The sequence below is a fragment of the Rissa tridactyla genome, chromosome 25 (assembly GCF_028500815.1).
Source record: "Rissa tridactyla isolate bRisTri1 chromosome 25, bRisTri1.patW.cur.20221130, whole genome shotgun sequence".
Taxonomy (NCBI): Eukaryota; Metazoa; Chordata; class Aves; order Charadriiformes; family Laridae; genus Rissa; species Rissa tridactyla.
The window spans coordinates 747,753-766,242 of NC_071490.1; the positions used below are offsets into that span (position 1 = coordinate 747,753).

The 18,490-nt window shown below is 59.4% G+C and overlaps 2 protein-coding genes across 14 annotated transcripts in view; both read right to left on the reverse strand.

Annotated features, from left to right (window-relative positions):
* Positions 1 to 3,961: 3,961 nt before the first annotated feature.
* EPHX3 (epoxide hydrolase 3) lies at positions 3,962 to 10,059 on the reverse strand. Its single transcript, XM_054183337.1, has 7 exons — positions 10,020 to 10,059; positions 7,846 to 8,131; positions 7,050 to 7,136; positions 6,590 to 6,933; positions 5,603 to 5,706; positions 5,266 to 5,415; positions 3,962 to 4,342 (listed from the first exon to the last, which is right to left on the reverse strand). Exons 2-7 carry the CDS (start codon positions 8,091 to 8,093, stop codon positions 3,962 to 3,964), a joined length of 1,314 nt encoding a protein of 437 aa, XP_054039312.1. The 5' UTR covers positions 8,094 to 8,131; positions 10,020 to 10,059.
* A 2,861-nt stretch (positions 10,060 to 12,920) lies between these two features.
* Positions 12,921 to 18,490, reverse strand: part of BRD4 (bromodomain containing 4) — a 78,425-nt gene continuing 72,855 nt past the window's right edge. For all 13 annotated transcript variants that reach the window (XM_054183392.1, XM_054183394.1, XM_054183391.1 and 10 more), the window contains 4 exons: positions 18,122 to 18,252; positions 16,589 to 16,800; positions 15,138 to 15,408; positions 12,921 to 13,650 (listed from right to left, as the gene is read on the reverse strand). In XM_054183392.1, the coding sequence (XP_054039367.1) occupies positions 13,582 to 13,650; positions 15,138 to 15,408; positions 16,589 to 16,800; positions 18,122 to 18,252 (683 nt within the window). In that variant the 3' untranslated portion in view covers positions 12,921 to 13,581. The remainder of the gene's footprint in view (positions 13,651 to 15,137; positions 15,409 to 16,588; positions 16,801 to 18,121; positions 18,253 to 18,490) is intronic.

The following is an 18,490-nucleotide window of genomic DNA, read 5'->3' on the forward strand; positions in this document are numbered from 1 at the left end:
ATGCACCGCGGGGCACAGCGCCCCCCCCACCCCCCCGCACCCCCAAATCGCTGCCCCCCCCCCCTCCTTTTCCCCTCCCCCCCCACCCCAAGCCCCGTTCCCACGGCCCGGCCCCTCCCCCCCCCCCCCGCTCCTCCGGCCCCCCCCCCCCCCCCGGCCCCTCCCCCCCCGCTCGGCCCCGCGTTCCCACGGTCCCGCCAACCAACCCCCCCCCCTCCCCCCCCCCCAAAAAAAAACCCCGGGTCCGTTCCCCCGCCCCTCCCCCACCCACCTTCCCACGGTCCCTCCCCTCCCCCCCCCGCCCCAATTTTGGGCCCAGTTCAGCCCAGTTCAGCCCAGTTGGTCCCATGTAGCCCCTCCCCGACGCGCCCCCCCCACCCCCCCCAAAAAAACTTTTTATTTTTTTTTTTTTTTTTTTTTTTTTTTTTTTTCTCTCCCCCCTCAAACTTTTTCCGCGCCGCCAAAGTGCGGCCGCGCCGACCCGCCCCCCCCCCCCCCCCCCCCCCGCCGCCCCCCCCCGGCCCGGTTCGGCCGAATTCGGGTAAAACCGGGTAAAATCGGGTAAAATCGGGTAAAACCGGGTAAACTCGGCTCGGTCCCGGCCACCCCCCCACCCCCGGCTCCGCTCGGTTTAACTCGACCCGGTTCGGTTTAACTCGCTTGGGGCCGGGTTAACTCGGCTCAACTCGACCCGGTTCGGGTTAACTCGGGGTTAACTCGCCCTAACTCGGGGTTAACTCGCCCTAACTAACTCACTCGGGTTAACTCGGCTCGGCCCGGTTCGGTTCGCCTTAACTCGGGTTAACTCGGCCCGGTTCGGCTTAACCTCGACGGAACTCGGCTCGACTCGTCTGCACCAGGTTTAACCCGGGTTAACTCGGCCCGACGCGGCTCGGTTCGGTTTAACTCGGTCCGGTTCGGCTTCACCCGACCGGCTTCGGCTTCACTCGGTTAAACTCGGTTCGGCTCAGCCCGGTTCGGTTTAACTCGGTTCGGTTCGGCTTCACTCGGCTTCACCCGACGCGGTTCGGCTTCGCTCGGTTAAACTCGGTTAAACTCGGTTCGGCTCAGCCCGGTTCGGTTTAACTCGGTTTAACTCGGTTCCGTTCGGCTTAACTCGGTCTCACTCGGCTCAACTCGGCCCCGGACCCCCCCCCCCCCGGTAAATCCCGGTAAGTCCCGGTCCCACCCCCCCGTTCCCCCGCTCACCTGCGGCCGCCCCGAGTCCCACCATCAGCAGCAGCAGCAGCAGCAGCGGCGGCGGGGCCCCCCCCAGCCCCCCCCGGGGCCCCCCCCGGGACCCCCCCCCGGCCCATGGCGGCGGCGGCGGCGGCGGGGCCCGGTTCAACCTCGGAGCGGCCGCGACCGCCGGCCCCGGGACACGCCCCTCCCCCCCCGGCCACGCCCCTCCCCCGAGGACACGCCCCCACGGCCACGCCCCAGGACACGCCCCACCGGAGAGGGGACGGGACCGACCACCGCCCCCCCCCCCCCCAACAACGGGGACCCCCGACCCCCCCCCCCCCCCCCCCCGGGACCCACCCGGGACCCACGGACCCACCCGGGACTGACCCCCTTCGCCCCCCCCCCGGCAACGGACCCACGGACCCCCCCCGGGACCCAACGACACCCCCCCCCCCGGGACTGAGCCCCACGGACCGCCCCCCCCCCCCCCACCGGGATCGGCACCCCCCCAGACCCACCTGAGACCGACCCCCACGGACCCCCCCCCGCCCCCCCGGGACCCACCGACAGACACCCCCCCCCCCCCCCCAACGAACCCACCCGGGATCGGGACACACACACCCCCCCCCCGGGACCGCCCCCCCCCCCCCCCCCCCCCCCCGCCGTGGGTCCCCCCGGGGTGGGGGAGGGGGTCCCTCCGGGGTGGGGGGAGGGGCGATGCAGCTGTTGCCCCCCTCCCCCCCCCCCCCCCCCCCGGCGGCCGCGGCAGCTGCGGGGCCCAGCGCCAGCGAGGGGGGCCCCCGACCGGGGGGGAACCCGGGCACCCACCCCCCCCCCACCCCGCCCACCCCCCCGCAGGGATCCAGGCGTCCGGCCCCGCCCCCACCCCGCGGGTTTCTCTGGTTCTGGGCCCCCCCCTCCCCCCCCCAAAAAAAAGAAAAAAACCCAAAAAAAAAATTAAAAAAAAAAAAAAAGTCGCCGGGGAACATTCCTGCGGCTCCGCGGGGGGGCACCGGGGGGCGGGGGGGGGGGGGGGGGGGGGCACCCGGACCTGGCATTGTCACCCGTGGGTGCTGGCGCTGCCACCTGGGACATGGCACTGGCACCCAGCACCCGGCACTGGCACCCAGTGACGGGCACTGGCACCTGGGGACGTCCCACTGTCACCCGCGGGTGCTGGCACTGTCACCCCATGTCCTGGCACTGTCACTCAGGGTCAGTGGTGGCACCCAGGGGTGCTGTCAATGTCACTCGGGGACTGGCACTGTCACCCGTGGGTGCTGGCACTGCCACCTGGGGGACTGGCACTGGCACCAAGGACCCAGCACTGTCACCCACGGGTGGTGGCTGTGTCACCCCAGACCTGGCACTGGCACCCAGTGACTGGCACTGGCACCTGGGGACGTCCCACTGTCACCCGCGGGTGCTGGCAATGGCACCCTGGGACATGGCATTGTCACCCACAGGTGCTGGCTCTGTCACCAAGGACCTGGCACTGTCACCCATAGGTGGTGACAGTGGCACCCCGGACCTGGCACCCACACCTGGGGGACTGGCACTGTCACCCCGTGGGTGGTGGCACTGTCACCTTGGACCTGGCACTGTCACTCAGGGTCAGTGGTGGCACCCAGGGGTGCTGTCAATGTCACTCGGGGACTGGCGCTGTCACCCGTGGGTGCTGGCTCTGTCACCAAGGGCCCGGCACTGTCACCCGTGGGTGGTGGCAGTGGCACCCCGGACCTGGCACTGTCACCCGGGACCCCCGCACTGTCACCTGTGGGTGCTGGCATGAGCCCGGTCTCACGCTGCCACCCACAGATTTTGGGTGTCTGTCCCCACCCCCCCGAACCCCCCCCCTCCACCTGGGTCCCCGTCCCCGCGGGGTGGGGGAGGGGACACTTGGGGACATCTTGGGGACGTCCCCTCCCCCGACAGCACCCGCCCGCTGCCGACACCCGACTTTATTGAGGCCACTTGGGAACAGAAGGCACCGCCCGGACGCCGGGGGTCCCCGTACAGATGTTGGGGTCACAATCCAGATGTTGGGGGCCCCCAGTGGACGTGGGGAGGGGAGGGGCGGTCCCCCACCCACCCAGATGTTGGGGTCCCCCACCCAGATGGGGGGGGGGGGGGGTCCTCGCCCAACCACCGCAGCCACCAGCCAGATGTTGGGGCCACCAGCCAGATGTTGGGCTCCTTGCCCAGATGTTGAGGGGTCCCCAGCCAGATGTTGGGGCCACCAGCCAGATGTTGGGTCCTCACCCAGATGTTGGGGTCCCCACCCAACCATCGGGACCCCCACCCAGATGTTGGATCTCCTCACCCAGATCTTGGGTCCCCACCCAGCTGGTGGGTTCCTCCCCCAGATGTTGAGGTCCCACCTACAACCAGGGCCCCTGCCCAGATGTTGGGTCCTCACCCAGATGTTGGGGTCTCCACCCAACCACCGGAGTCACCACCCAGATGTTGGATCTCCTCACCCCGATGCTGGGTTCCCCACCCAGATGTTGAGGTGCCCACCCAGATGTTGGGATTCCCCCCCACCCAGATCTTGGGTCCCCACCCAGATGTTGGGTCCTCACCCAGATGTTGAGATCCCCACCCAACCACCAGGGCCCCCACCCAGATGTTGGGTCCTCACCCAGGGTGTTGGGGTCCTCACCCAGATGTTGGGTTCCCCACCCAGATGTTGAGGTCCCACCAACCACCAGGGCCCCCACCCAGAGCTTGGGTTTCCCCACCCAGATGTTGGGTTCCTCCCCCAGACGTTGGGTCCTCACCCAGATGTTGGGACCCTCCCCCCCCCCCCCCCGCCCCCATCTTGGGTCCTCACCCAGATGCTGGGTCCCCACGACCCCACCCCCCATCTCCTCTCCACCTCCCCAACCTCCCCTTTCCCCCAAAGGTGGGGAGCACCCATGGGTGCCCCTACGGGTGCTGGTCGCCCCCATCGAGGAAGTCGGCCATGAGGCGGGCGAGGGGGCGGGGCTGGTCCTCGGGCAGCCAATGGCTGGCGCCGGGCAGGAGGTGGAGGCGGGCGGTGGGGCGCAGGCGGTGGAGCAGGCGGGGGGCCAGGCGGGCGTCCAGGAAGGCGTCGTGGGTGCCCCACAGCAGGAGGGTGGGGGACGTGGGGGGGCTCGCGGGGGATCGGGGTGTCCCCTAGGGGAGGGGAAGGGGAGGGGGAGGTCAGTGGAGGGCACCCAAATTGCAGGGGGGGGGGGGCACCCCAAGGGGAGCACCCCAACGTGGAGAACATCAATGGGAGCACCCAAAGGGGAGCACCCCCAACGTGGAGAACCCCAATGGGGGCACCTCAACATGGAGCACCCCAACGTGGAGATCACCAACACGGAGAACCCCAAAGGGGGCACCCGAATGGGAGCACCCAATGGGAGCACCTCAACATGGAGAACCTCAATGGAAGCACCCCAACACGGAGAACCCCACTTGGGGCACCTCAAAGGGAGCACCCTGAAATGGGGGGGCACCCCCAACGGGAGAACGCCAACATGGAGGACCCCAATGGGATCATCCCAAATGGGAGCAGCTCAATGGGAACCCACCAACGCCCCAACCAGGAGCACCCAACTAGGATCATCCCAAATGGGAGCACCCCGATGGGATCCCACCAACACCCCAACCAGGAGCACCCAACACACAACACCCAACCCAAGAGCACCCAAAACGGGATCATCCCAAACGGGAGCAACTCAATGGGATCCCACCAACACCCCAACCAGGAGCACCCAACCCAAGAGCACCCAAAATGGGACCATCCCAAATGGGAGCACCCCAATGGGACCCCACCAACACCCCAACCAGGAGCACCCAACACACAATACCCAACCCAAGAGCACCCAAAACGGGATCATCCCAAACGGGAGCAACTCAATGGGATCCCACCAACGCCCCAACCAGGAGCACCCAACCCAAGAGCACCCAACTGGGATCATCCCAAATGGGAGCACCCCGATGGGACCCCACCAACACCAGCACCCAACGCACAACACTCAACCCCAGAGCACCCAACCTTGGCACCCTAACCCCGGATGTCCCCCCCCCCGCCCCAAACCCCACCTACCGGAAGAGGTTGCGGTAGTACTGGAGGGTGGGGGTCAGCCCCCCCGGCTGGGAGAGGCTGTAGAGGTAGGCGTCCACCTCCTGCTCCGTCAACTGCCGCGTTGGGTTCTGGATCCCCGTCCAAGGTCCCGTCAGGATGGTCTTCACCAGCTACGGGGCCACCAAGGAGGACAGGAGGCCTGGGTGAGGCCACCACCCCCAAAACCGGTGCCAAGGGAGCGTGGGCTTGGTCGGTTCTCCTCAACGGGTTCTTGAGGAGCTCCTTGGGTTGGGGAGGTGCAGAAGGTGGCACGGGGGGACGAGGTGGGGACAAGGGGACGTGGGGCTGGGATCTCACCTCAAAGTCCGCCAAGGAGAGGAGGAGCTCGGGCAGCCAGGGCAGCTGGAAGAGGAAGATGTAGCTGGAGCGCAGGAGCTGGGAGGGGTGGCAGGTGGCGAAATCTGCGCCGGGAGAGGGACACCGGTGTCAGGGCCACCACAGGGGTCCCAAACCCAGCCGCGGCGAGGGGACGGTACCTTGGTGGTACCACCACGAGAGGTGGCAACCGATGGCATGGCCGGGAGAGGTGGCACCTGATGGCATGGTCATGGGATGGCACCCAACGGCGCAGCCATGAGAGATGGCACCCAAGGGTATGGCCATGAGAGAGGGCACCCAATGGCACTGTGGTGGCATGACACAGCCATGGGAGATGGCACCCAGTGGCACCCAAGATGTCACCTGATGGCATGGCCATGACAGATGGAACCCAAGGGCCTGGTCCCTAAGAGATGGCACCCAATGACAAGGCCATGAGATGGCACCCAATGGCACGGCCATGAGAGGCGGCACCCAACAGCCTGGTCCTAAGAGATGGCACCCAATGACAAGGTCACGAGAGACGTCACCTGATGGCACTGTGGTGGCATGACACAGCCATGAGAGATGGCACCCGATGGCATGGCCATGAGAGATGGCACCCAACGACAAGGCCATGAGATGGCACCCAATGGCATGGCCATGAGATGGCACCCAACAGCCTGGTCCTAAGGGATGGCACCCAATGGCATGGCCATGAGATGCACCCAACAGTGGGACCATAAGAGATGGCACCCAATGGCATGGCCATGGCCATGAGAGATGGCACCCAATGTCACCACGGTGACACATCACAGCAGGGAGGGCTGGTCCCTGATGGCACAGCCATGCCACGCCATGCCACCACAGGAGGTGGCACCCCACGAGAACCAGCACCCACTCACGGCCATGACCACAAGAGACGCCACCCGATGGCCTGCTCCAGCCCCGGGTGCCCCACCCTGTCCCCAAGAAGCCACCCCTTACCTGCCATGACGGCCCGGGAAGGAGCATCCATGATGACCAACTTCTCCACCATGGGCTGGGTGGCTGGCGGCCAACTCCCAGGCCAGGAGTCCACCCCAGTCGTGTCCCACCAAGATGCACTTGGGGGACGCCACCGGCGGTGGCACCGGTGGCCGCCGTCACCTGCGCTCTGCCCCTTGGGTGTCCCCAGGATCTCGATGACCTGGCGGACGTCCTCCAGGAGGACCTCCAGGCGGTAGCTGTCCCTGCCCGGTGGCTTCTCAGAAGCTCCGTAACCCCGAAGATCCAGGGCCACCACCCGGTAGCGGGTGCCGAACTCCTGCAGGAGATGCCTCCAGCAGAACCTGGGAGGAGGAAGACGATGATGATGATGATGATGGTGGTGGTGGTGACACCGGCTGTGGGGGGGGGGACACGGACGGTGGTGGCACTTGGTGGCCCCACCCTTGGTGACACCCACCAGTTCTGGGGGAAGCCGTGGAGGAGCAGCATCAAGGGGGCCGTGGTGGGACCTCGGGTGACGTAGTGGAGGCCGCAGCCCCGAGTCCTGGCGGGGGGGTGTCTGTCAGTTGGGTGCCCCCACCCCAAACCCCCCCCCCCCCACTCTGGGACCCCCAAACCCCCCCCCCCCCAGCTCACATGGAGCCCCCCAAGTTGTCCCACCAGCAGGCCCCTACTGAGGAGCAGCTTGCCCCCCCCCACACCAGCCCCCCAAGTCCCACCCCCCCCATCACCCCAATTCCCTGCTGCCCCCCCAGGGACCCCCAGAACCCCCCCCAGGACCCCCAGAATCTCCCCAAAAGCTCCCCCCAGAGCCCACCAAGTCCCCCCGGGACCTCCAAGACCCCCCCCCCCTCCCCCGCAAAAGTCCCCTGGACCCCCCCCGGACCCCCCCCCACCTCCAAAGACACCCCCGAGCCACTACAGACCACCCAGGACCCCTCAAAGCCCCCCCCCCCCGAACCCCCCAACCCCCCCCCCCTCCCCGAGCCCCCCAAGACACCCCCAAGACCCTCCCCTATCCCTCCAGGACCCCCCCCCCACAGGACCTCCCCCCCCCAAGCTGCTGCAGGACCCCCCCAAAAGCACCCCCACACCCCCCTCCCCCCGTGCCCCCCAGGACCCCACAACCCTCCCCAAGGCCCCCAAAGCCCCCCCCCAAAGACCCCCCCGAATCCCTCCAGACACCCCCTAAGTCCCCCCCAAACCCCCCCTGGGCCCCCCCCAGGACCCCCAAGACCCCCCCCCCCCCCCACCTTGAGGCGCAGGTATCGGTGCTCCCCGAAAGTGCCATCGGCCAGGCCGGGGGGGGGGCCGGTCCCTCACCCCGCCACCAGAAGGTCCCCCGGGGCCCCCGGCGCAGCAGCACCCCCAGCCCCCACAGCCCGTAGGCCACCCCCGCGGCCACCACGGCCACCGCCACCCCCAGCCGGGCCACCAGGCGCCGCAGGGCCAGCAGGAGCCGGGTGGGGGCCAGCAGCAGCGTGCAGAGGGACAGGAGCATGGCGGCGGGGGGGGGACGGGGACACGGGGACGTGTCACCTGGGGAGGGGGGACACACACTGGGTCACCAAGGTGGCCATGGCACCGGGGGGGGGGGTCTCATCCCTTTGGTGGCCCCATCATCAGGATGGCCATGGCACCAAGGTGCCCCATCCCTTTGGTGGCCCTGTCACCAGGGTGCCATGTCACCAAGGTGGGCTTTCACCAGGGTGTCCCATCCCCATGGTGGCCATGTCACCAAGATGAGATGTCACCAGGTGGCCCCATCACCGCGGTGTCCCTTTCTCATGGTGGCCCTGTCACCAGGATGCCATGCCACCAAGGTGGGCCTTCACCAGGGTGTCCCATCCCTTTGGTGGCCCTGTCACCAGGGTGCCATGTCACCAAGGTGGGCTTTCACCAGGGTGTCCCATCCCCATGGTGGCCATGTCACCAAGATGAGATGTCACCAGGTGGCCCCATCCCCTTGGTGGCCATGCCACCAAGATGAGATGTCACCAGGTGGCCCCCATCACCGCGGTGTCCCCTTTCCCATGGTGGCCCTGTCACCAGGATGCCCTGTCACCAAGGTGGGGCCTTCGCCAGGGTGTGTCCCATCCCCATGGTGGCCATGTCACCAGGATGCCCTGTCACCAAGGTGAGCCTTCGCCAGGGTGTCCCATCCCCATGGTGGCCATGTCACCAGAATGCCATGCCACCAAGGTGGGCTTTCACCAGGGTGTCCCATCCCCTTGGTGGCCATGTCACCAGAATGCCATGCCACCAAGGTGGGCTGTCACCAGGGTGTCCCCCATGCCCCATGTCCCCTGAGGTGCCATGTCACCTTGGTGACCCAGCACCGCAGTGTCCCATCCCCACGGTGGCCATGTCCCCGGGGTGACCCCAGCACCAGTGTCCCATCACCAAGGGCCACCAGGGCATCCTGTGCCCCCCATGTCCCGTGTCCCCACGGTGTCCCATTCCTGGGGTGGCGCGTCACCACGCTGCCCTATCATCAGGATGTCACCATCAGGGTGTCACCCTCGCCGGGGTGGCCCTGCCACCACCATGTCCCATCCCTGAGGCGCCACGTCACCAGAGTGGCACCATTTACCCGGGCGTCCCCCGTCACCAGCATGTCCCACCCAAGGGGGTGGCCCTGCCGAGGGGGTCCTTGTCACCAGGGGGTCCCACCACCAGGGTGTCCCTGTCACTGGGGGGGTCCTTGTCACCGGGGTGTCCCATCGTTGGCGTGTCCTGACATGGGGGGGTCCCACCATGGCGGGGGGGGGGTGTCCCTGTCGCCGGGGGGGTCCCACCACCAGCGTGTCCTTGTCACCGAGGGGTCCCTGTCACCAGTGTCCCGATCCTGGGGGGCGGGGGGGGGCTGTCGTTGGAGTGTCACGACAGGAGGGTGTCCCTGTCACCTGTCCCTGTCACCGGGCTGTCTCAACATGGGGGGGGTGTCCCTGTCACCGGGGTGTCCCGACATGGAGGTGTCCCTGTCACCGGAGGGGGGGGGGGGGGAAGCCATCACCAGGGTGTCCTGTCCCCGCAGTGTCCCTGTCACCGGGGTGTCCCGACATGGGGGTGTCCCTGTCACCGGGGGACGCTGTCACCAGTCACGGGGGTGTCGCGACTCGGGGGTGCCCTTGTCACCGGGGGTGTGTGTGTGTGTGTGTGTGTCCCTGTCACCTCGGTGTCCCCGTCACCGCGGTGTCCCGACAGAAGGGAGTCCCCCGGGGCCACCGGGCTGTCGCGACACGGGGGTGTCCTTGTCACCGGAGGGGGGGTCCCTGTCACCGCGCTGTCGCGACTCTGGGGTGTCCCTGCCCCCGGGGACCCTGTCCCCAGCGGGGCCCCTGCCCCCGGGGGGGGGGTCTCTGTCACCGCGCTGTCGCGACACGGGGGTCCCTGTCGCCCGCCCCCCCCCCGACTCCGGCCCGACCTTCTCGCGCCGCTTCCTCCGCCCGCCCGAGCTCGGCCGCGCCCGGCCCCGCCCCCTCCCGCTCATTGGTCGGCGCCGCGCGGGGGGGGCGGGGCTCGGGGGGAAGCAGCCAATGGGAGCGCGGGGGGGGAAGGGCGGTGCGGGGGGGAGGTCACGTGGGGGCAGGGGCGGCGCGGGGGGAGGGCAGGGCCGGGCTCGGCCCTTTTTCGACTTTTCCTTCCTTTTTTGGGCCTTTTCGGGCCATTTTTGGTTTTTTTTTTTTTTTTTGCCTTTTGCTATTTTTCTTTTTTGCCTTTTCAACTTTTTTGGGCGGCCTTTTTTATGCATTTTCCGCCAGTTTCCCCCGTAATTTGCCTTTTCCCCCTTCCTTGTCTCTTTATTTTTTGCCTTTTTTTTGGCCCTTTTCGCCTTTTTTTTTTGGGGGGGGCCTTTTTTTTGCTTTTGCCTTTTTACCTGTTTTTCCACACCCCCCCCCCCCCACCTCACTTTTTTGGCTTCTTCCCTTCTTTTTCCTTCCCCCCTTTATTTTTCCTTTTCTTGGCCTTTTTTTTTTTAACCTCTTTTACCTTTTTTTTGCCATTTTAACATTTTCTTAACCTTTTTTTCCCCCTTTTCTTACTCTTTCTTCCCTATTTTGCCCTCCCCCCCCGCCACAATTATAACCTGATTTACAATTTCTATAACTGGCCTGATAGTCAATAATTTATAAGAATTGTTTTACTATTTTTACATGATTTTTCATGATCAATAATTTAAAACCATTAAAAATACTTTATAATAATTTCTAGAGCCGGATCCCAGGATTCTTTAGGATCCCGTTGAATTTCTTTCGCAGCCCCCGGGGGCCGCACCACCTTAATTAACGCCACCAATTTCAACCGGCACTTTTAAAATTAAAATGTGACTTTTAAAATTAAAACGTGACTTTTAAAATTAAAACGTGCAGCGGGAAAAACTGATTTTTCCACGTTAAATTTCCCAGGCCGCGGCTAACAGCCAAAAAAAGCCAATTTCCAAATTTAAGAGCGAAACCGGACTTTTTAACAACTTAACCTTAAAGCGCCATTTTTTTTAAAGGGTCCGGATTTTTTTGTTTTGTTTTGTTTGAAATTGAAAATTCGGTTTTTGGTAGGAAAGTTCCATTTCTGCGCTGCCCAGAATTAACGCTCCGGTTTTCCATATTAAAACGTCAAATCTTAAGATTCGTGCTTCCATTTTTTTTTTTAACACAAGCGAATTTTCAACTTATTTCCGTTTCAACGCGAAAACTTCCCATTTTAAAATTCTCAATTTTAAGATTTTTTTTTTTTTCATTAAAAATTATCAATTAAAATAGAAATTTTTAAATTACCTGAGTTGACCCAAAACCTAAACTTGGGGCCGACCCCATGGCGGGACGGTGCCCCCCCCCCCCGGATTCCTCCCTCCCCCACCCCTTCGGCCCCATCGCTGGGGGAAGGGTATGGGGGGGGGGAGGGGCAAAGAAATGGGGCGAAAAGCGGCGCTTTTTTTTTTTTTTTTTTTTTAAAAAACCAAAAGAGCTGCGTTTATTCCATGATCGGCACAGACCCAACTGCGTTTTCACGGGAATAAAGGAAAAAAAACCAACCGACCGACGGCTCCGGCGGCGGGTCCCGCTGCGGGGGAGGGGCGGGGGGGGGAGGGGGGGGGTTATGGCACCGAGTGGGAACGAAACCAGGAAAAAAAAAAATATAATAAAATAATAATAATAATAATAAAATTAATGAGGGGGAGGGGCGTCCGCCCCCGCCCCCCCGCTCGGAAAACCTGGAGATTTCGTAAGATTTTTTTTGGAAAATGAAATATATAATTTTTTTTTTTTTTTTTACTTTTTTTTTTTTTTTTTAAAAATCAACCCAAGGAAAGCAGGAAAAAAAAATTAATAATAAAAATAAGAAACCGGCGGCTTTTTGGTTTTTTTTTTGGGGGGGGGAGGGAGAAAAAGGGTTGAAGTGAGGGAATGTTGGGTTTGGGGGAAAAAACCCAAAAAAGGATCAATGTTGGGGGGGGGGGGGAGGGGCAGGGGGAGGGGCGGCTCCTGCGCTGGGGAAGGCGGGGGGGGGGGGTCGGAGGAGGGAAAAAGACAAAAAGGAGGGAAAAAATGGTGCGAGGAAAAGGGGAAAAAAGGTAAAAAAAGGGGGAAAAGGGAAAAGAGAAAAAAGAGGAAAAAGAATAAAAGAGGAAAAACAATGAAAAAGAAAAAAAGAGAAAAAGAAAAGAGAAAAAAGAAAAAAGGAGAAAAAATACAAAGGAAAAAAGAAAGAAAAAAGGAGAGAAAAATACAAAGGAAAAAAGAAAGAAAAAAATAGGGAGGACAAAAATGGAGAAAAAAGGGAAGAAAAAAGGAAGAAAAAAGGATAAGGGGGAAAAGAAAAATAAGGAAAAAAGGAGAAAAAAGAAAAATAAATGAAAAAACAGAGTTGAAAGAAATGGGGAAAAAAGATGAAAAAAAACATTAAAAAACTGAGAAAAAGAAGTCAGAGAAAAGGAAGGAGAAAGAAAAAAATGGGGGAGAAGGAGAAAAAAATGAGGGGAAAAAAGGAGAAAAAATGGGGGGAAAAAAGGAGAAAAATTTAAAAACTTGAGAGAGAAAAAAATGAGAAAAATTTGTTAAAAAAATGAGAGAAATTAGAAATTTTTAAAAGTAGGGAAATTAGAAATTTGAAAAAGTAGGGGAAAAAGGGAGGAAAAGACCCAGAAAGGAGGAGAATTCCCGCGGGATCGGGGGCGGGGACAGGGCTCCCCTCCCCCCCCAGCGCCCCTCCCCCTCCCCCCCCCCGGCCCCCCTCCTCCCTCCCCCCCCCCCAAGCTCCTGACCCTCCCCCCCCTCCGGCCGCCACATTTTTCTCCCCCACCCCCCAAAAAATAAAAAAAAAAAAATCATCCAAAACTGGCGTTTATTTGGCTCCGCCCGTCGCCGCCGCCGCCCCTTTTTTCTCCCGAAAAAACCCCAAAATATGTGAAAAATACGCCAAAAAAACCCCAAAAAAACCAACAAATAATCCCGACTATACAGTGAAGAAACGGGGGGGGGGGGGGGAAGGGAGGAGGGAGGCGCCTTTTCCCCGGCGGATTCGCGTCCGGATTGAGATTTTTTTTTTTTGTTGTTGTTCACTGGGATTTTTTGAATTCTTCCGGGTTCGTTTTTGTTTGTTGTTTTTTGTTTTTTGTTTTTTTTTTGTTTTTTTCTTCCGCTGTGAAAAATGGGGGAAAACGAGGGAAAAAAAAATAAAAATGAGGAAATAACCCAAAAAAAACCAAACCACCCCGCGAGTCCAGGGGTTAAGGCAGACGGCGCCGGTCGGTGCATGCGGGACGATCCCGATCCCGGATTTTTTTTTTTTTTTTAACACTTAACGGAGAGTCCAAAGCTTTTTTTTTTTTTTTTTTTTTGCCGGGGAAAGGGGAAAAAAAAGGAGATTTTTTTTTTTTGTGTGTTTTTTTTTTTGTTTTTTTTTTCCCGTTTTTTTTTTTTTTTTTTTTCTTTTTCTTTGAAAGAGTCAAATCGGGAGGAAATGAACCCAAAAAGCTCCGGGCGCCGTTAGAAAAGGTTTTCTTCGAATATTGCCAGTAAATCGCTCTGGAAATTCATGTCGATCGTCGCCGCCATCTGGAAGAGAAACAAAAAGGGCCATGAGCAGCTTTCCCGGGATTTTTCCGCAATTCCCAGGAATTTTCAGAATTCTTTCAGCATTCCCAGGGTATTTTTTTTCGCCCTCCCCGGGGATTTTGGGGGGATTTTGCGACGTCTCTGGGGACTTTTTTTTTTTTTTTACTCCGAAAGGATTTTTCAGCATTCCCAGAATTTTTAGAATTCCTCACATTTTTTTCAGAATTCCCGGGAATTTTCAGAAGTCACTCAATTTTTTCAGCATTCCTGGCGGGGTTTTTTGTGCCCTCCCCAAGGATTTTTTAGGGATTCTTTTCAGCGTCTCGGCAATTTTCTTGAACTCCTAAAGGATTTTTCCGCATTCTCAGAATATAATTTTGGAATTCCTAGGATTTTTTTCAGAATTCCATGATTTTCGGAATTCCCAGTATTTTTTGGCATTCCTAGGATTTTTTTTTCCTCTGCAGGGATTTTTTTTTTTTTTAGATTTTTTTGGGCCATCTCTGGGGATTTTTCAGAATTCCTGGAACTTTTTTCGGAATTTCCAAGATTTTTTGTGGGCACCCCCAGGGACTTTTTTGGTGTCATCGGGAATTTTCCAGAATTTCTGGGAATTTTTTTGTGGCATTCCCTGGGCTTTTTGGTTTCCCAGGAGATTTTTGGGTGCCGTCGGGGATTTTTTCGCCATCCCTGAGGATATTTTTGGCATCGTCAACGACTTTTCATCATTCCTGGAGAATTTTTTTGGCATTCCCAGAATTTAATTTCGTCATTCCATGGATTTTTTCGGCATTCCTGGAGATTTTTTTAGCATTCCCAGGGATTTTTTAGTGTTACTGGGACTTTTTCAGCATCCCTGAGGGTCTTGGGCCATCCCCAAGGATTTTTTTTGCCATTCCTGGGAATTTTTGCCTTCCCCAAGGATTTTTTGGCTTCCCGGGGTATTTTTTTCTGGTGGTGTTGGGGATTTTTGGGGCACCTCTGGGGATTTTCTGGGTATCCCTGAGGATTCTTCAGAATTCCTGGAACTTTTTTCAGAATTTCCGTGATTTTTGGGGGGGGGGACGGGACGTTTTTTGGTGTCATCAGGGATTTTTTTACTGCCATTCCCGGGATTTTTTTTTGTCTTCCCAGGAGATTTTTTTTTTTTTTTGCTTCCCTGGGGATTTTTCAGCATTCCTGGGATTTTTTTCACAATTCCCAGGATTATTTTTTTTGGGGGGGGGGGGGGGGGGGGGGCACCTCCATGCACTTTTTTGCTGTCCCCCGGGGATTTTTTTCACCATTCCCAGGGAGTTTTTTTTTCAGAATTTCCGGGGTTTTTTTTGGGGGGGGGGGGGACATTCCCAGGATTTTTTGGCTTCCTGGGGGATTTTTTTTTACGATCCCCGAGCGATTTTTTTTTTTTTTCCCCCGCAGCATCCTCAGGGATTTTCCAGCACCCCGGGGAATTTTGAGGTGGGGGGTCGCCCTGGCTTTCCGCTCACCGCTTCCCGGCGCCTCCGTTCCTGCTCCCGCTTCCTGGCCATCTCCCGCTGCTGATCCAGCATGGACTGGGAGGACTGGGGCTGCGAGCTCTGGGCTTGGGGCGCCGCCGCTGCCGCCGCCGCTTGCTGCTGCTGCTGCTGCTGCTGCTGCTGCTGCTGCTGTTGCTGCTGCTGTTGCTGCTGCTGCTGCTGCTGCTGCTGCTCCTGGCGCCGCCGCACCTCCTCGTGCACCCGGCGCGCCTGCTCCATGGCGTCCTCGTCCTCCCGGCTCCTGGCAAAGAAGCAGCGGGAGATGCCGTCACCCCCCCGTGGTCTGGTCCCCCGGCGGCGGGGTCCAGCAGCCAGGGGGCGGATCGCGATGGGGACTGCGGCGTGAGATGGGACGGGACGGGACGGGCGCCGCCACGGATCTGATGGGATTCATGCCACGAGGCAGGACCTTGCCACGGATCAGATCGGGGTTCGCGCCGCCAGGCGGGATCGCGGCACGGATCTGACGGGATCGTGCCACGAGACAGGACCCCGCCGCAGACTGGATCAGAAACGCGCCGTGGGATTGGGCTGGATTTATGCCACGAGATGGGGTCGTGCCATGGATCAGATCGGTTTTATGCCACGAGGTTGGATTCGTGCCACGGACCAGACCAGATTCATGCCACGACACGGGATTGGATTTGATTTGTGCTGTGAGATTGGATCGTGCCACGGAACAGACCGGATTTGTGCCACGAGATCAGATCGCGCCCCGGATCAGATCGGATTAGTACCATGAGATCGGATCACGCCACGAGATCGGATGGGACTCGTGACACCAGGTGGGATGGCGCCACAGATTGGACGGGATTCATGCCACGAAATGGGACGGTGCCGCAGATGGGACCTGCGCCACGAGACGGGACCATGCCACGGACCAGCGTGGATCGTGCAGGAGAGTGCACATCTCCCCACACCGTTGGCCAAGGTGAGGATGCCCCAAAACCCCTTCACCGTGGTGGTGGTGCTGGTGGTGATTGTGGTGATTGTGGTGATTGTGGTGCTGGTGCTGGTGGTGGTGATGGCTGTGGTGATTGTTATGCTGATTGTGGTGGTGGTGCTGGTGGTGGTGGTTGTGGTGATTGTGGCGGTGGTGATGGCTGTGGTGATTGTTATGGTGATTGTGGTGGTTGTGGTGGTGGTACTGGTGGTGGTGATGGTGCTGGTGGTGCTGGTGGTTGTGGTGATTGTGGTGATGGTGCTGGTGGTGGTGATGGCTGTGGTGATTGTTATGGTGATTGTGGTGCTGGTGGTGGTGATTGTGGTGGTTGTGGTGATTGTGGTGGTGGTGATGGTGCTGGTGTTGATCGTGATGGTTATGATGGTTGTGGCTGTGGTGACTGTGGTGGTGACGGTGTTGATGGTTGTGGTGGTGATTGTGGTGGTGTTCATGATGGTGATGGTGGTGGTGGTCTCACCTCATCCTCTCCTGCTCCCGCCTCAGCCGCTCCTTCTCCCTTTCCACCTGCTCCGCCTGAGCCTTCAGCGCCTTCTCCCGCTCCTCCTTCTCCCGCGCCGCCCTCTTGAACTGCTCGAAGCTGTCGCTGGAGGACTTTGCCGTGGAGGATGGAGTGGTGGGATGTTTCTGGACCAAGCTCGCCCAGGAACCCATATTTTTGATCTTCAGGTCCTACAGAGACAAGGTTGGGTAGGTGAGGAAGAGCCCGGCCAGGGAGGGGAAGCCCATCCGGCAAACGCCCATCCCGCTGCTGACGAAAAGCTGTTCCCCATGGAACACTTCCCTCATGGAAACCCCTTTTGGTTTCCCGGGGCTGGAGGTGGCCAGAGGAGGGTGGTGGATCCACATCGGGCATCAAGGTTGACCATCTCCTCCCCCAAAGCCAAGCAGGCAGCTCCAATGGCTTCCCGGGAATGCCAGGAGCAGGATTGGCTCCTCAGCACCTCCCATTTTCCACGCACCCTTGGAATCATGGAATGGTTTGGGTTGGAAGGGACCTTTAAAGGTCACCTGGTCCAACCCTCTGCCATGAAAGGGAGGATCTCCACCTAAATGAGGTTGCTCAAAGCTCCGTCCAACTTGACCTGGAACATTCCCAGGGATGGGGCATCTCCCACCTCTCTGGCAACCTGGGCCAGTGTCTCACCACCCTCAGCGTAAAATATTTCTTTCTTAGGTCCCATCGAAACCCAAACCCACCCTCTCCCAGTTTAAAACCGTTGCCCCTTGTCCTACAGGTCTTGGTCAAAAGTCTTTCTCCATCTTCCTTATAAGCCCCTTTATATACGGAAAGGCCCCAAGGAAGTCTTCCTGGAGCCTTCTCCAGGCTGAAGAACCCCAACTCCCACAGCAGAAGGGGTCCAGCTCCTGGATCATCTTCACGGCCTCCTCTGGACCTGCTCCAAAAGGTCCGTTTCCTTCTTGTCCTGAGGACCCTGGAGCTGGACGCATGTCTCCAGGTGGGGGCCTCAGGAGAGCAGAGGGGGAGGATGCCCTCCCTCGACCTGCTGGCTACGCTTCTTCTGATGTAGCCCAGGACACAGTTGGCCAGGTCACGTTCAACTTTCTGTCCACCAACACCCTCGAGTCCTTCTCCATGGGGCTCCTTCTCCATCCCCTCACCCCCCAACCTGCACTGATACCCATCCAGGTGCAGGCCCTTGGCCTTGGCCTTGTAGAACCTCCTGTAGAACCTCCTGAGGTTCTCATGGGCTCACTTCTGGAGCTTCTCCAGGTCCCTCTGGATGGCGTCCCATCCCTCAGCTTGGTGGGGGATCCCATCTCCACCTCTCCAACCCCCATCAGGTGTGTTCAACCTCCAACCAGGAAATTTGGAGGTGGAAAAATTCCAAATGGGAAATTTGGAGGTGGAGAACAACAAATCTTGGTTGTACACCAAAATTCAGGTGACCAACACGGCCCTGCTCAATTTTAGGAGCTTTAATTCTAAATTTTGGGAGGTTTTTTCCTGATTTTTGCCAGACGATGTTACCTTTTTGGGGGCGACGGGTGTTTTCGGCTCCTGTTTCTGCCGATCTTTTTCCTGCACTCCCGGCGGTGGGGGGTTTTGCTCCGGGGGTCTGATGACGGGTCGGCCCCCCTCCATGGGTTTCATCTCCGTCCCTAAAAACCAGCAGCTCCCATCAGTTTGTGGGGGTCTCCACCACCGAAACAGGGGGTGATGGGGGTCTCGGCCACCAAAATTGGGGGTGGTGGAGTCTCCATCACCAAAACCAGGAGGTTGATGGGGTCTCAGATACCAAAACTGGGGGTGACGGGGTCTCAGCCCCTGAAATGGGTGGTGATGGGGGTCTCAGCCCCCAAAATGAGGGGTGACAGGAGTCTCAAAACCCCAAACTGG

What these genes read in the sequence shown, in the direction of transcription:
- EPHX3 (XM_054183337.1), bottom strand. Translation starts at nt 8,093, where the DNA reads ATGCTCCTGTCCCTCTGCACGCTGCTGCTGGCCCCCACCCGGCTCCTG. An exon ending in ACCGATACCTGCGCCTCAAG is followed by an intron (nt 7,137 to 7,845) that starts GTGGGGGGGGGG and finishes CCCCCCCGCCAG; the next exon opens with GACTCGGGGCTGCGGCCTCC. An exon ending in CACGGCTTCCCCCAGAACTG is followed by an intron (nt 6,934 to 7,049) that starts GTGGGTGTCACC and finishes TCCTCCTCCCAG; the next exon opens with GTTCTGCTGGAGGCATCTCC.